This window comes from Anastrepha obliqua, chromosome 1, assembly GCF_027943255.1.
Source record: "Anastrepha obliqua isolate idAnaObli1 chromosome 1, idAnaObli1_1.0, whole genome shotgun sequence".
NCBI classification, from domain to species: Eukaryota; Metazoa; Arthropoda; class Insecta; order Diptera; family Tephritidae; genus Anastrepha; species Anastrepha obliqua.
In genome coordinates, this window is record NC_072892.1 from 134,689,838 (window position 1) to 134,706,150 (window position 16,313).

Sequence of the window (16,313 nt, forward strand, 5' to 3'; positions counted from 1 at the left end):
TATGCAAATACAAATATGTGAATTTATATACAAATGCGCATATACATACATATACATATTATACATATATATGCTCACTCAAGTAGGACAGAGCCAGATGTCGTACGTTGCCGAGCGCGGGGGCCGATTGTGCTCTTTGTCGTTCGTTCCGCTTGCAGTTCAAGCACATTAGCTTACATTTGCTTGCGTACGGAATAGATTCGTATATTTGATATGTCCATATGACTTGTATGCATCTTTACATATAGATTTGCTCTTTTTGAAAATTGCGCGAAATTGTATATGTATATGCATGTTTATATACATATATTAGTATACAACATATCATATAAGGTATATGGTAAATATTACCATACATTTTTTCCTTCATATATAATAAAAAAATTAATAATAATAATAATAACATTAAAACAACAGGTATTATTAACAAACTTGGTTTTATTTTAAATTCTTCAAGTAAATCAAATTAATAATAATCAATAAGAAGGCATATGCAAATACAAATACGTGAATTTATATATGTACATATGCGCATATACATACATATATACGCTCACTTAAGTAGGAGAGAGCAAGATGTCGAACGTTGCCGTTCGTTTGCTTTGTTCGTTCCGCGCTTTCGCTTGCAGTTCATTCAAGGTAACGGCAATGAGCAAGGTAACGACATATGAGCAAGGTAACGACAAATGAGCACGGTAACACTAATGAGCAAGGTAAAGATACATTTTTTCGTGCGTGCAGCCGGCTAAATCGAATTATAAGACGTTATCACGTCAAAAAAATAATAATTAATAGTTGTAAAAGTTATCGCTGTTTGTGTGGAGCCCGTTTCTCCAAAAGTCCCTCAAAAGCTTTTTTTAAAATTAACAAAATGACGGCCTCAGGACATATTTTTCAGATTTTCGAGAAAACCACCGACAATTAATTGTTAAAAAAAACGAAATTTTCGAAAAAAAACCTTTCGATCATTCACGAGTTTTTATGTTTTTCAAAAGCATTATACATTCTATTGAAATCTACCAAACGGTTTTCAAGTTACAGTGATCTCTAGTTCAAAAACATAGTTTCGAGAAAAACGCATTTAAAGTTTTGCTATCGCAAACAGTTACAGTGATCACCAGTTCACAAACATAGTTTTACAGTGATCATAGTTTGTATACGACGTGATAAAACGTTTCAAAGAAACAAAATCCGTGGAAAATAAGAAGATATCGAGACGACTAAAACTGTTTTCGGATGTAGATGAACGGTGGAGAGTTCAACGAATTAAGAAAAATCTAAATTTCAACGCTTCTAAGCTCGCAACAGAAAACGTCCAACTCCTTAATATTAACTGCAACCTTGAAAGCATACGTACAGTGTTGCGAAAGACTAATTATAATAGAAGAGTTGCACGGAAAAAACCTTTCATCAACGAGATTAACTGGCAAAAGAGAATGAAATTTGCGAAGCGTCATGGGGATAAGGATATCGAGTGCTGGAAGCAGGTTTTATTTGCAGAAGAAAGCAAGTTTAACATATTTAGGCCAGATGAACAATAATATGAGTAGAGAAAACCTAATGAAAAGTTACTGGACAGTTTAACATGGGGGTGGCTCGGTAACGGTATGGGGTTGTATATCCGCTGCTGGTGCTGGACATATGTGCCTCATTAAGGGAAATATGGACAACAAATAATATCTAACAAGCATGAAAGAAAATTTGGTCCAAAGTGCTGAAAAGTTGGGAACTAAGGACAATTTCCAGTACTATCCTGACAACGATCCCAAGCATAAGGCACTTGATGTCCGTCTATGGCTTATGTACAACTGCCCTAAAGTACTTGAAACACCGCCATAATCTCCAGACATCAGTGTAATTGAACATTTGGAGGTTCATTTGGCAAACCAACTGAATGCAACACATAAACGTATTAGATTTACATTTTAATAATATATGATATATATTTTTTGATTTAAAACCATGTGTTCAAATGAAAATGAAATTCTGAGAAATAAATAACAAACAGATATGTAATACCAGCGTACCAACTCAGAAACATACCTTTCAGAGTCGTAGTCGTTATAAGTACAATAATTTTATATGGGAAATACCAAAGCCAAGGCGAATCTATTAAAGGTGGCATCAGTAAACCAGCTGGTTTGCTTTTTTTCTTTCGCCGTGTCCATGGGGCTGTCAGCCCCGATTGAAACAAAGCCAATTAATTTTTTATTTTCTATTTTGCCAATGGTTTTTTTGACAATCAAACGCACAAAACATTGAACATCGTTCGTTCCGAGTTCTTCGTTATGTATTATGTTTGGCCAGAATATTCTGCATATTATCTCCGATCATTTGTTGGTAAAGCATTGAAGCTTCTGCGTGTACCATCTACGTTTCACCTCCAGCAGCATCGGCTTGACACATGCGTTAAATATCCTGGACTTGGTTTTTCTGTAAATTTGCGAGTTGGCTCATATTTTCATAAGCGCCCGAATGCAGTGCTTACCTTGTTCAGTCTGGTGTTGAGATCTTCCTCTGCTGCGCCGCTGCTATAGTGCAGTTCAGTTCAACGAACTCCACTTCTTTGCGATCATCATTAAATGGTTATTGTTGGTGTGGTTGACTTTCATTACTTTGGTTTTTGCGACGTTTGGTTGGTTTCTGACTACAGAACAGAAACTCCATAGATGGAATGCGTGAGGCTATCGCGGACATAGGGCATCCACTTTGCAATTCGGTTATGGAAAATTTCATGAAAAGGATATTGTCCTGTAAGCGTGGTCGTGGTGGTCATTTGCTTGATGTTATTTTCCACTATTAACGGCATACCTTCCTCTTTTTAATGAAATAAACATCCGATCATTTTTATTAAAAAATAGCATTTTTCTTTGAATATCAAAATAACACCTCTTATTGAAAAACCCTATTTTACTGGTTATGAATTATTTTATGCTTAGCACGAAGGAAGCCTTCTGATGCCTACAGAATAAACGGCAAAAACATTAAGAAATGGTCTGCGAGTCTTTCCAGTTAACAAGGGGATTATCTCAAAATACTTCTACCAGAAGGTGAGCCGGCGGACAGACATGCCCGAAGCCAACTGAACGTGCCCTTGAGATTGGGATGTGCTTGCATTTTACACAAGTTTTTGAACAATTTTAAGTCATTCTAATTTTTATTCTGAACTCTAAATAATAACCTGATATTGAAAATCTTAATGTCGACAATCTGCAGCTCGTAACCAGCAAAACAAACGCAATAGACAAAAATATTACTGCGTTAATTAGTTGGAGAAGCAAAATGACATTCGCCTCGAAAGAAAATATGAATTCCCAAATGTTTCGATTAATTTCTTTTAAGAGTAGTCATCTAAGCGTATAAATGCCACAAAAACCTCATATATTTCATAAGTTTACCACAGTATTGCATATTTTTACCAAAAAAATTAAGCTCGGCTGGAACAAAGTTGTTGACCAGGTGTCGACTGAACCTGAATGGTTTTCAAAATAAAATGTCGGTTCTTTGGAACTACATAGGTAGGCACTTGTGCTGGCTGGGCCAGGTCGAGTGCATGGATGCAGAAGCTCCAGCAAAGACAGTGTTCAGATGACAAGTTAGAAGACAACGACGCAGCAGAATACCATGCCTCCGGTGGAAGGACCAAGTCGCGGTAACCCTATCAACGCTTGATGAAATAAATTGGAGAAGGCGTGCGCAAAGCAAAGATATCTGGCGAGACTTGTTTCAGTCGGCCTTAACACGGTAATGGGTTGTGATCCTTGATCAGACCATATGCATAAGTAAGTAATTCTGAATTTACCCTAGCCCATGCAAGTCTTTTTTCAATATGTGAAAATGAGAGCAGCGGTTTTTTCAATTTGTCCCGGAATTTGAGGTCTTCTGCACGTAAACGTCCCCGAGCCGTATCTTTGGATACATTAACAACACGTTTGCTTAAAACTGCTTCAGCGGCATGCAACGATAAATTCGGCTTTGTCACAAACAAATCGATGAACTTCTGATCTTACTTTGCAGATGTTTTTTTTTCTTTTGGTCTGGTTCGCGGAAGTCGTCAACGTTTTTAACTGCGTTGTTGCACCCATTTATTTATGAACGTCTTCGAATTCTTCAAATATTTTTGCGGGACTTACGTATTAACGCCACCACAACAGAAATTTAATGGTTATCAAGTGCAGACAATCTAAACCTAAATTTGTGGCGACAAAATATAAAATAAAACACTTTATTTAACATCAAAACACTTAAGAAGTCCAAAAAAACTTTATTTAATATAAAAGCGAGGTATTTATTAGGATTTAAATCAAAAAATCATTATGGTCATCAAAGCAAACAAGGCTCCAGGATATGACCTTGTAACCGGCAAAGTCCGAAATGAACTCCCGTACGCAGACTTAAAATACATCACGCAACTCTTCAACGCCATTCTGCGGACCAGTTATGCTCCAAAGCAATTCAAAATTGCGGAAATTATCCTTATCTCGACGGACTGCCGGGTGAGCTATTCAAACATGGCGGCGAGGAGCTGGTAAGGTGCATGCATCAGCTTCTATGCAAAATATGGTCGGATGAAAGCATGCCTGCCGATTGGAATTTAAGTGTGCTCTGCCCAATCCATAGGAAGGGCGATCCTGCAATTTGTGCCAATTACCGCGGGATTAGTCTTCTAAATATCGCCTATAAGGTTCTAGCGAGCGTATTGTGTGAAAGGCTGAAGCCCACCGTCAACCAACTGATTGGACCTTATCAGTGTGGCTTCAGACCTGGAAAGTCTACCATCGACCAAATATTCTCAATACGCCAAATCTTGGAAAAGGAGAATCGACACACACCATCTTTTCGTCGACTTCAAAGCTGCATTCGACAGTACGGAAAGGAGTTACCTGTATGCCGCTATGTCTGAATTTGGTATCCCCGCAAAACTAATACGGCTATGTAAGATGACGTTGCTCAACACCAGCAGCGCCGTCAGAATTGGGAAGGACCTCTCCGAGCCGTTTGATACCAAACGAGGTTTCAGACAGGGTGACTCGCTGTCGTGTGACTTCTTTAACCTGATGTTGGAGAGCATCGTACGAGCCGCAGAACTTAATCGCTCAGGCACAATATTTTATAAGAGCGTACAATTGTTGGCGTATGCCGATGATATTGATATCATCGGCCTTAACAACCGCGCTGTTAGTTCTGCCTTCTCCAAACTGGATAAAGAGGCAAAGCGAATGGATCTGGTGGTGAACGAGGACAAAACGAAGTACCTCCTGTCTTCAAACAAACAGTCGACGCACTCGCGTATCGGCACCCACGTCACTGTAGACAGTTATAATTTCGAGGTTGTAAAAGACTTCATCTATTTAGGAACCAGCATTAACACCGATAACAATGTCAGCCTTGAAATCCAACGTAGAATCTCTCTTGCCAACAAGTGCTACTTTGGACAAAGTAGGCAAATGAGTAGTAAAGTTCTCTCTCGACAAACAAAACTAACACTCTACAAGGCTCTCATCATGCCCGTTCTAACGTATGACGCAGAAGCGTGGGCGATGACAACATCCGATGAAGCGACGCTTGGAGTGTTCGAGAGAAAGATTCTGCGTAAGATTTTTGGACCTTTGCACGTTGGCAACAGCGAATATCGCAGACGATGGAACGATGAGCTGTATGAACTTTACGACGACATAGACATAGCGCAGCGAATAAAGATCCAACGGCTACGTTGGCTGAGTCATGTCGTCCGAATGGATACAAACGCTCCGGCTTTGAAAGTATTCGATGCGGTACCAGCTGGTGGTAGCAGAGGAAGAGGAAGGCCTCCTCTGTGTTGGAAAAATCAGGTGGAGAAGGACTTGGCCTCACTTGGTGTGTCCAACTGGCGCCGGTTAGCACGAGAAAGAAACGACTGGCGCGCTTTGTTAAACTCGGAAAAATCGCGTAAGCGGTTATAGCGCGCATTAAGAAGAAAATCCTTATCTCCAAGCCTGGTAAACCACTAGAAGCTGTTACTTCTTACAGATCGAGTAATCTTCTCCCAATCCTATCAAAAGTTTTTGAAAAAATTCTATTAGAGCGACTTAACCCAATACTAATAGAAAACAAATTAATACCGACCGATCAGTTTGGCTTCCGCCAAGAGCGCGCAATAAAGGAACAAGTTCACCGAGTCTATTACACCATACACAAAGCTCTAGAAGAAAAAAAATTTTACACTTTGGCTTTCCTCGATGTATTACAGGCATTCGAAAAAGTTTGGCACCCAGGTTTGCTGTATAAATTGCAAAAAAAACATTGCCGCACAGTTACGCTCCTATCTCAATAAAAGGTTCTTCAGAATCAAACTAGGAGACGAAGTCACGGATTTAGCTCCAATTTCTGCAGGTGTACCACAAAGAAGTGTTCTTGGCCCAGTATTATACACAATATTTGCTGCGAATCTACCACTCTCAAGATTGGTTGAGACTGCAACTTACGTTGGCGATACCGTCATTATGTCTACTAGTCCCAACAGTATTTTGGCCACATATTTTCTACAAGAAAACATTAAAAATATACGGAAATGGCTTAATAGATGGGGTATACAGGTAAACCGGCCGCCGTAGCCGAATGGGTTGGTGCGTGACTACCATTCGCAATTCACAGAGAGAACGTCGGTTCGAATCTCGTTGAAACACCAAAATTAAGAAAAACATTTTTCTAATAGCGGTCGCCTCTCGGCAGGCAATGGCAAACTTCCGAGTGTATTTCTGCCATGAAAAAGCTCCTCATAAAAATATCCGCCGTTCGGAGTCGGCTTAAAACTGTAGGTCCCTCCATTTGTTTAACAACATCAAGACGCACACCACAAATAGGAGGACGGCCAAACATCCAAAAAGGGTGTACGCGCCAATTATATATATATATATATATATATATATATATACAGATAAACCCAACAAAGCGCACGCAAGTTACCTTTACACTGAAACGAGAAACATCTGCTGCCGCCACCTAATTCGATCAGCACCTGCCACAAGCGGATAACGTGAAATATTTGGCTATGCTCCTGCACATACGCCTAACGTGGCAAAAAACATAATGACCAAACGGAAACAGCTCGGTCTTAAACTCACCTTTCTACAATGGCTTATGGGAAGAAGCTCAAACTTCTCCTGTACAAAACCGTAATTATATCCATTTGGACTTACGGCATCCAACTATGAGGAGCGGCGACGAAAACGAACATTGACATCATAGAGAAGTTTCAGGCAAACACTCTGCGATAAAACGATTCAGTGACAAATACAGGTTCGAGCCACCCCAACGTACTTGCCAGGGCCATAATTCAGCCAAACACCTACGTACCGCGCCTCAAACGGGGCACACCTCTTTAAATCATATAAACAAAAAAAAAAAATAATAATGCTTCATGCTTCAGTATGCTATTTCTAGAGCATATGGTAAGCAAATTCTGTAGGTGAACTTTCTACTTCACCAATCTCGCGCTCTTCAAGATCGTCCTATTGGCTTAAGTTTTATAAATTTTTTATTGTTGAAATTTCAGACAGATTGCAAAAAAATTGGGAAAGAAAAAGAAAAGAAAAAAGGATTTATATGGAAAATGAACCGATAAAGAATTCAAGATAGATTCAAAATTGTCTTTATTCCCTTTCAACTGATGCTGCCGCCATATGAACTCTGACAAATAAGATTCCAAATGATTTCACTTATTTCTCCATTTAGCACTGCCCCACATTTTATTCTGTATGAACTCTTGGCGCATTGGCAGATTGTTTGCTGCGCTGGCGTTAATTTTTGGAACTTTTTAGGTTGTGCACTTCAAATCGTTTTTCATACGTGGAAAGGGGGCGTCCATAAATTACGTGAGATGTTTAAGGGGGGAGGGGGTCGAGTCAAATATCATCTAATCTTACGTTGGAGAGAGGGGGGGTCTCGGCAAATATCACGCAATTTTTTTCTAATTGAAACAAAAAAAAATTATACTATATTGGTCCATTATCCAGATTGTACATGCTTAAGATTTAATCTTACGCGTAATCGTAGTATGATTAAGATCATTCACTAATTCGTTCGAAAGAAAATAATTTCATTCATACTTCGACGGTATACATTACTACTGTTGAACCACCATATTTGTTTTATACCAAATAGCTCAATTTAATCTGAATTTACGGTACAGTGTAGCCCGTCCTTTGTTTTCGCGCCACTATCAGCCGAACGCGCGACTCGATGAACAAGAGCCTACGAGCTGAGTGGCAGCGACACACGGACACACGGATCTGCATATGATTCTTCACGACCGTTTTCTGCCACATCCATACCCTATTACTCAGGTTGATGGACGTTTGACAATTCCGGACTTTAAAGAGCATGACGCAAAGTCATTTGCTCCATTTCTAATACGCCTACCGATTCAACCGCTGAATGCCTTCATCAGCACGCCTTATGATCTCTATTGCCCAAGTATACGTGATGATTTAGAGAAAAGATGCTGCAGTACACGCGGTATTTACTTCGCATCTATCACAAGAGCTGCAGAGCACAGGCGAGCAGCTCGCATTGCACCAGCTAAGCAAGCGCGTATGTTCCGGAAAGTGCGACCCTCACGGATTGTCACAAGACGAGCTAATGAGTTGCTGTGCGCAAGCGTCAACGCCTTAGAGTGACTAGATCAGAACGAAGTTGAAGGAGCAGATGATTTTACTGAAAATCTTATGGACATGTTGGTCCCAATAGTCTCTCTTGAAACGCACATGATCCTCCATGGACTGAATTAGAGTAGATATTCTTTTTTTAATCCTAGTAGTTACGATTGTTAAATTTTTATTACACTTATAACTCTCAGCAATATTGATTACTAGTCTTAACTAGTCGTAAATAAAAGCACGAAGCAATTTTTTTCTTTTTATAATAACAATCCAACGCGTTTACATAAGAAACCCACATTTTTAAAAATCTCACGTGAGATTGGGGGATGGGGGAGGGGGTTGAATAAAATCTCACGTCATCTCACCAGGGGGGAGGGAGGGTCAGAAAATTAAAAAAACCACCTCACGTAATTTATGGATGCCCCCAAAGGTTGTGTCTATTTAGTGGCATTTAAATTTTTTTATAACGGAACTCTAAGCTTAAAACTTGAAACTTTGCACAAAGTGAAATGTGAATAAAATGAATAAAAAGTATAAAACAGATATTAAATCCATGCAGTATAAAGAGTTTTAAGAACAGTCACACCTTTTGAGAAGTAATAAATAAAAATAGTAAACTTAAAAATTTTAATCATAGATAAAAACAGAAAAAAAATCATAAAAACCACAATTTTTCTATCAATCAAACCAAAAATTTCAAAATTATTTAAATTTTTTAATTCTACCTCTTTTGTATTAAAAAAAAAACTGTCAAACTTTTTACCTTCCTCCCCTCCCGTTAATATTCTTCATCGCACGAATCGCACTCGTAATAAAAAATCGTAGTTCCGAATTCAAGAGCCCAAAATAACAACATCGACGACTATAAAATCTCGAAGCTAACCGAAGGACAACGACAACAACAACAATAATAAGAATGCCAAAGAACTTGGAATTGCGTGATGTGTGCAGTTTGACATCGACGAAGAAATTCAACCGCTGTCGTTCCTTTCATTTTCGGTATTTAGAGCTCTGTCGGGCGAAGAATCTGACACCTTTGCCAGATATTCGCACCAAAAATAATGCAACATCTATGTTAGATTTTTTCGGTGAAAAATTAGGCGTTACTGATTGGCTACTAATCATAGAGTCGCTCTACTATGATCAAGTGCTGCAAACACTTAGCATTCGATTGCGCAAAAACTTGGGAATGGGTGAGTGCCATGCGGAATATAAAGCAAAGCTCCAGCAATATTTTATATGCTTTGTGTTTTTTGGCTGCGCAGTACTGGAGCATTTAGATACAGAGAAGAAGGCACGGCTCTTCAAACAAAAGCCGGTAATCTGTACGAAGTTCGTTTTTTCTGGTATCGTGGAGGCAGTTTCAAATTGTATTGAATTCAATAAGAATTTAAGAATTCTAAATCTAGAAGGTTTGCCACTTAATGATAAATATGTGGAATCCATTGCAAAGGTATGTACGAATGTATGTGTGCGTGGTCTAAACATAAAAGAGTAAATGCTGTTGAATATTCATTGCTTCTTAAATTTTGCAATGCCACGGATTTTTTATTTATTTTTACACTTACAAATTTTTTCATTACTTTAATTTTGCTTTGTTTCTACAAAATTACTGCTTCTCCCGCTTCGCAGGCACTTTCGTCAAATGAAAGTCTTAAGGAAATAAGTTTTCAACGTTCGAATATTTATGATAAAGGATGTGAGGCGATATGCAATACAATTAAGTATTTGGAAAATGTGGAGAAATTAAATTTGTCAGAATGTGAGCTGACGACAAAAGGTGCGGAGCACGTAGCCGATATGATTAAGGTGCTAATGCAGTAGTATTACCAACAATTTTGAGCCCATTAACTTAACATTCGTTGGCCTATTTGTATTGCCTGGTTGTACAACTATTATCGATTATGCCTTCGCATATCTCGTCCACAGATACAAAAGATCAGTCGCTATACGGAGGGCTGGCAAAAATCGTTACGCTATCGGGACGTTGATCCGGATTCAATACCTGGGCTGCGTTCCATTGCGCTGGCGCGCAATCCGCAGATCGTTGATGATGGTGTAAAGGCGATTGTTGAAATATTAAAGGAGGATGTATGGATAAAAGGTAAGCGCCTATATTTCCAACAACTATTTTTTGGAAAGAAAGTGAAGAAGTGTGTTTTCCCTGTTTACCCTATTAGTGATCGATATGGAGAATTGTGGTCTGACTGATCGTGCCGCAAACATGATTTTGGATTGTCTCGAGGTCAACAATTATATTATTGACTTTAATGTACGCGGAAATGCAGGTATTAGTAAATTTTTGCAACGCAGCATACGTGAACAACTGGGCAAGGAGGATGAGGATCAGAAGATGCTCGAGGGTCAGATGCAACCGGGCTCTGGCAGCAACGGCCCGAATGCACAATCGAAAAAGAATCGTGTCACATTGGCACAGCTCAAGGAAAAGCTTAAAACACTAGAGGAGCAATTGGCATTCGAGCGCACGCTGCGCAAAAAAGCTGAACAGTTGAATGAGAAACTCAACCAACAGATCATCGCATACGAAAATCGAATGGAGAATGAAGCGAACGCGCGCATACCCGAAGGATATGTGGTTGTGAAGAACGAATCGCTGCAGTCCATCATTAAAGAGTAAATAAAAACATGCTAATTATCTTGCATTGGTAACAGGCTACATTTTCACATTATAGGCGTAATGATTTCCAGAAGTTGGCCAGTAGCGTTTGTCGCAACAATTCGCCGCGCAACAACAACTGCCGATTCAAGCAAATGAACGCATTGCAGATGCAAAGTTCTAATACATCTTTGCGGGAATACCCTAATGCCAGTCTGTCAACAGAGACTGCGACGAACGTATCGGTGCATGAGGCGTTGCCGTCGCCTACCTTAACTGTTAAAGAGATGTCGCGTAAATTGCTGAAAGTGCGCAAGGTGAAAAGTGAGATGAAATATGTAGAGCCAGCACCGAAAGATTCTTCCAAAAAGAAGGAATCCAAATCAGATCATGAGTTCGCCAATGAAACGGACGTAAGTAGTCAATTCCAGCAGCAAATTTATGAGATTTTAACTACATACTTGGTGTAATTGTGCATGTTGTATGTTTTTTTTGTTCTACTTATTTTATTTATGTTGTTGTATTTATTTTATTTGTGTATTTTTTACACTTTAGTAAGTTAAACCTCTATCGAAGCACATTTTTAACAAGCAAGAATAAACGCAAATAATTTATTCCAAATCAAAGTCTGACCAAAACGAAAATACATTTCTATTGGAGTTGAAACAAACATTTTTTTTATTACTTATAACTATAAGGAATTTTTTTTTTTTTTTATTAAAAAAAAATTAAAATTAAAAAAACTCCTCATAGAAACCATTTGCCGTGCGAAGTTGGCTTAAAACTGCAGGTCCCTCCATTTGTGGCACAACATCAAGACGCACGCCACAATTAGGAGGAGAAGCTCGTCCAAACATCTAACAGAAGTGTATGCGCCAATTATTTATTTTTTTTTTTATTTAAAATTAATTGGAAATACAGTAGGTTCTGTTTTTATGCGGTAGATACGTTCCGCAAGAAACAGCATAAAAAAAACAGCATAAAAAAAGCTACTAGTTCTATAGTAAAACTATAGATACGTTTCAAAAGTGCTAAAACCGCATAAATCTGAAATAATGTAATAAAATCGCATAAAAAAGGGCACTAGTCCCATATTATAACTATAGATACGTTTCATAGACCGCATGAATCTGAAATAATTAAATAAAATCGCATAAACAAAATATTGTATTTTTGAAAATTATATCTTTATTTAAGAAACGTCAGAATCGAAAAATAAATTTAAGCCACAAATAGAATCAGACAATACTCACATGTTGCGCGTTCGTTTAGGATTTGGCGTAAAATCACTTTCGTCACTTGAGGAAATGTACACGTCTGATCTAGATGGTGATGCAGGCGGTTCCATACTTGTAGGGTTAGCATTTCTGACGTAATCTGTGATGAGTTTTTGCTTAGCTGGTTTAGAATCTTGTTTATATGTACAATTCCCGATAGGTCGACATGCATTTTGTAATTTAAAAAAAACCGCACTATTTCAAAACCGCATAAAAACAGAACCTACTGTATACTTTTTTAATAGCTCCATATGGCTCATAAAGCTTTTTTTTTTAAACCAAGTATAAAAAGCCTTTCACAACTTAAATTAAGGCTGTTCATGTGAAAATTATCCAGCAGCTTGTCAGTAACTTAATTTCCGAGAATACGCTCTAAAAGAGAAGTCTATGAAAAAAGTACATGAACGCAAATACAGTAACAATTTGGAAGTTTTACGAACAGCTGATTAAATTGTCGGCGGGAGAAATCACTAAAATTAAAAAAAAATTTAGTTGAGCTATCTCGTATTTTAATAAAAAAAAATAAAATAAAATACCAAATAATGAGCTTTGCATTACATGATTTTGTCCACAATAATTTGTTCCATTTCATAATCGGTGCCAGATAAAGAAAATTCCATTAGCCATTGTATTGTTGTGACAATCACAGCTTCCTTCATACTTTCCTTGCTTTCTATTGCCAATTAGTTAATAACCAACACAAAATACACCGTTCCCACGACAGTCGGTTCTACGTAACCGGAACGACCCGGATTTATATCCGGCCAAGGACTGTCACTTCAACAGCATTCCTCGTATACGAGTATGCACGGGGAATGTTATGCTCCTACAACAACAACACCTTCAATGCTTGCGATTTGTATTTCGGAAACTGCAGCAACGGTGACTGGAGGCTGTGATGCAGAAGTACATATGTAGCTCTAAATCATTGGCCGACTCCTACTTAATGTATGCCTTCAAATAAACTATAAATTTTATATAAAATACTAGCAAACCCGGCCCGCTTCGCTGGGCAAAGACACGGTGGATCCACGTTTTGGCATTTATTTCCAGACCCTAGTCATCAATAAGTATGAGAATTACCCCGTATTAAAGCACTTATCAACAGCTTTCATTTGATACCCATATTGTACATACACAACCAAAGGTTACCCAGGTCTACGTTTTGGCCTATATCTGGAGACCCCAGTCACGGAGCGGCATGAAAAATACTCTGTACTAAAGCATTCACCAACAGCTTCAATTTGATATCCATATTGTACAAACACATTCTAGGGTCCACGTTTTGGTCTCTACCTCGAGACCCTAGTCACGGAGCGGCATGAAAAATACTCTGAACTAAAGCATTCACCAACAGCTTCCATTTGATACCCATATTGTACATACACGTCCGAAGGTAACCCGGGTCCACGTTTTGACCTATATCTTTATTCGAATTTTTCTCACCTTTTAAACCTTCCCTAGACCTCCACGAATAATTCAAGACCAAGATAAGATAAATCCGTTCAGCCGTTCTCGAGTTTTAGCGAGACTAACGAACAGCAATTCATTTTTATATATATAGATATTTACTTCCATTCTTCATCTTAACCATCATTTTTATTTAAATTTTAGAACTTTGACCGAATTCGCAAATCTTCATTCGCATTCATTTTTACTTTGCGATCAGCTGTTTTTCTCACTTGCAAATTCTTACAAGTAGAAATTTGTCCAGTAAAAATTTGCAGCTTCCCCTCAAAATAAAGTGTCGTTTTGCTCTCTCACTTTCCCCTACTTTACAAGTTTTTTGCATACATGAACACCAAAACTTGATAATTGACCTATTGACTCATCACTTTCTACCGGTATTACAATTAAAATCTAATAATTTCCGTGCTTAGATTATCTATGGTGCTTAGGCCAATGAAACTGTATGATTATTCCATTTGCTTTCCAAGTGAGTTTTAGCCATAATTGCTGTGATATTTCGCAATTTTCCTTATATGCGCACAAAGCTTAATAAAAACAAAAATAAATTAAGAAAGCTAAAAATGGATAAAGCTCTCTTAAACTGTATGTAAACAATTAAGTACATAATATATTATATCGATCATAAGATTCAAAAAAATACATTTTTTATAGCTATCGAATTTTATATTCGTTACAGTTTCAACTTACCACCGTACACTTCGAGACAAATATCGGCGATTCAGCTGCCAAAAATGCGCCATCTATGGCCATACCCATATCAGGCGGCTCTTCATCAATGGCCCCGCAATTGACAGCGCGTATTGACAAAAAGCCGATGAATAACGGTGGTGGTTGCACCATTCCCGGCAGCAGCCGCAATAGCTTTTGCAATAAAATCGAAATGGACGACTTGTCCATATCGACATCGCGCAGTCAAACCAGCGATGGCTGCTCCAGTGACTCGGATACATTACGCAATAGCGCCGCCGATTATCAGCCATTGAAGGTGTTCATTCGACGCAACAAGCCATTGACGGCCCAACAGCAGTCACAGCAGCAACGTGGCCAGAGTGATGGGGTGACTAAGACCATTAAGTCGCCGCGTTCGCTTTTTCTGGGATTGTGCGATGAGTAAGGAGGTGACAGGTGATTGGAAAGGAAGGAAGCAAGAAAGCCTAGAAAATTGTATCGAAGTTCATTTACTTTTTTAGTTGAATTTAGTATTTTTTTTTTCATTTAAAGCTGTCGCCGAGGAGCATGCTATGACCTCTCACTCCTTACTCCTTCTTCTTAGTTTTGTTTGTTTCGGAAGCAGAGAGGGAGTTATGTCCATCAATTATTTTAAAATTACACGATAAAATTCTCTGTAGCGTCCGAGATATATTTTTGTATATTTTTTCTTGCTCACAGCAGTTCTTGTGTAATGCCCCTTTCTCAATTCGTGTATATATGTATATGTGCATACATATGTATGAGTATATTTTATATAAAATTATGTTTAAATAAATAGTCATTTATAAAAAGAAATCTAAGACCATCATTTAGATCTGTTGAAATCAGTTCATTTATCTGGAAACAAGTTTGTGCTAGATTGTTAATGTGGCTGTTGTTGTTGTAGCAACTTACTAAACCCTGCCAGTGCAATGTAGATTGCCGGTCGTCTTCGTCTAGCTCATTTTATGGTGTACCAAAGAAACTTGCTGTTTCGACAAGTTGGGTCCAGAAGGAGAAAGGTAATAGATGATTCCCATGGCAGCCGGTTCTACGTTACTGGAATGACCCGACCCAACGAAAAAAGGGCGACTTCATAAACGCGTTAATGCAAATCGTCTTTTGTTTAAAATCTCCGTTTATTGAAAATCTGGGAAAACTGGCCATTTAAACAATATTTGTACATGTTGTTACTGCAACAGTACAGAACATTACCCATACATATTTGGGGAATGCTATTGAAGTCTTTGACTGGGTTTATATCCGGAAGCGCATGCTAGTGGACTACATAATTCTAAAATTCATTTGTTTTACATTGTTATAATGCTATTTTCCTCAACGTCTCTCTACATTCAACATATTACAATGCAATGTAACCCAATGGACCCTAGAGGTCTAATAGCTCCTGGTGACGCTCAAGCATGCATGTCCTGCAGCTTTTATGTGTGCGTGTAGGGTGCATGACGCTAATATCTAACAATTTTGATTTTCATTATGCAAAAGCCGACAAGTATGTGTGACACGAAGCAAGTTCGTGTGTCACCCGACACGCACACATACATATAAGCTGCAGGACATGCATGCTTGAGCGTCACCAAGAGCTATAAGTGAGCTGTGTTT

The 16,313-nt window shown here is 38.5% G+C and overlaps 1 protein-coding gene across 1 annotated transcript; it reads left to right on the top strand.

Annotated features, from left to right (window-relative positions):
• The first annotated feature begins 9,279 nt into the window (after positions 1 to 9,279).
• Positions 9,280 to 15,496, top strand: LOC129236211 (protein Cep78 homolog). Its single transcript, XM_054870457.1, has 7 exons — positions 9,280 to 9,832; positions 9,905 to 10,092; positions 10,272 to 10,448; positions 10,569 to 10,743; positions 10,820 to 11,273; positions 11,333 to 11,669; positions 14,680 to 15,496. Exons 1-7 carry the CDS (start codon positions 9,556 to 9,558, stop codon positions 15,115 to 15,117), a joined length of 2,046 nt encoding a protein of 681 aa, XP_054726432.1. The 5' UTR covers positions 9,280 to 9,555; the 3' UTR covers positions 15,118 to 15,496.
• The last annotated feature ends 817 nt before the right edge of the window (positions 15,497 to 16,313 follow it).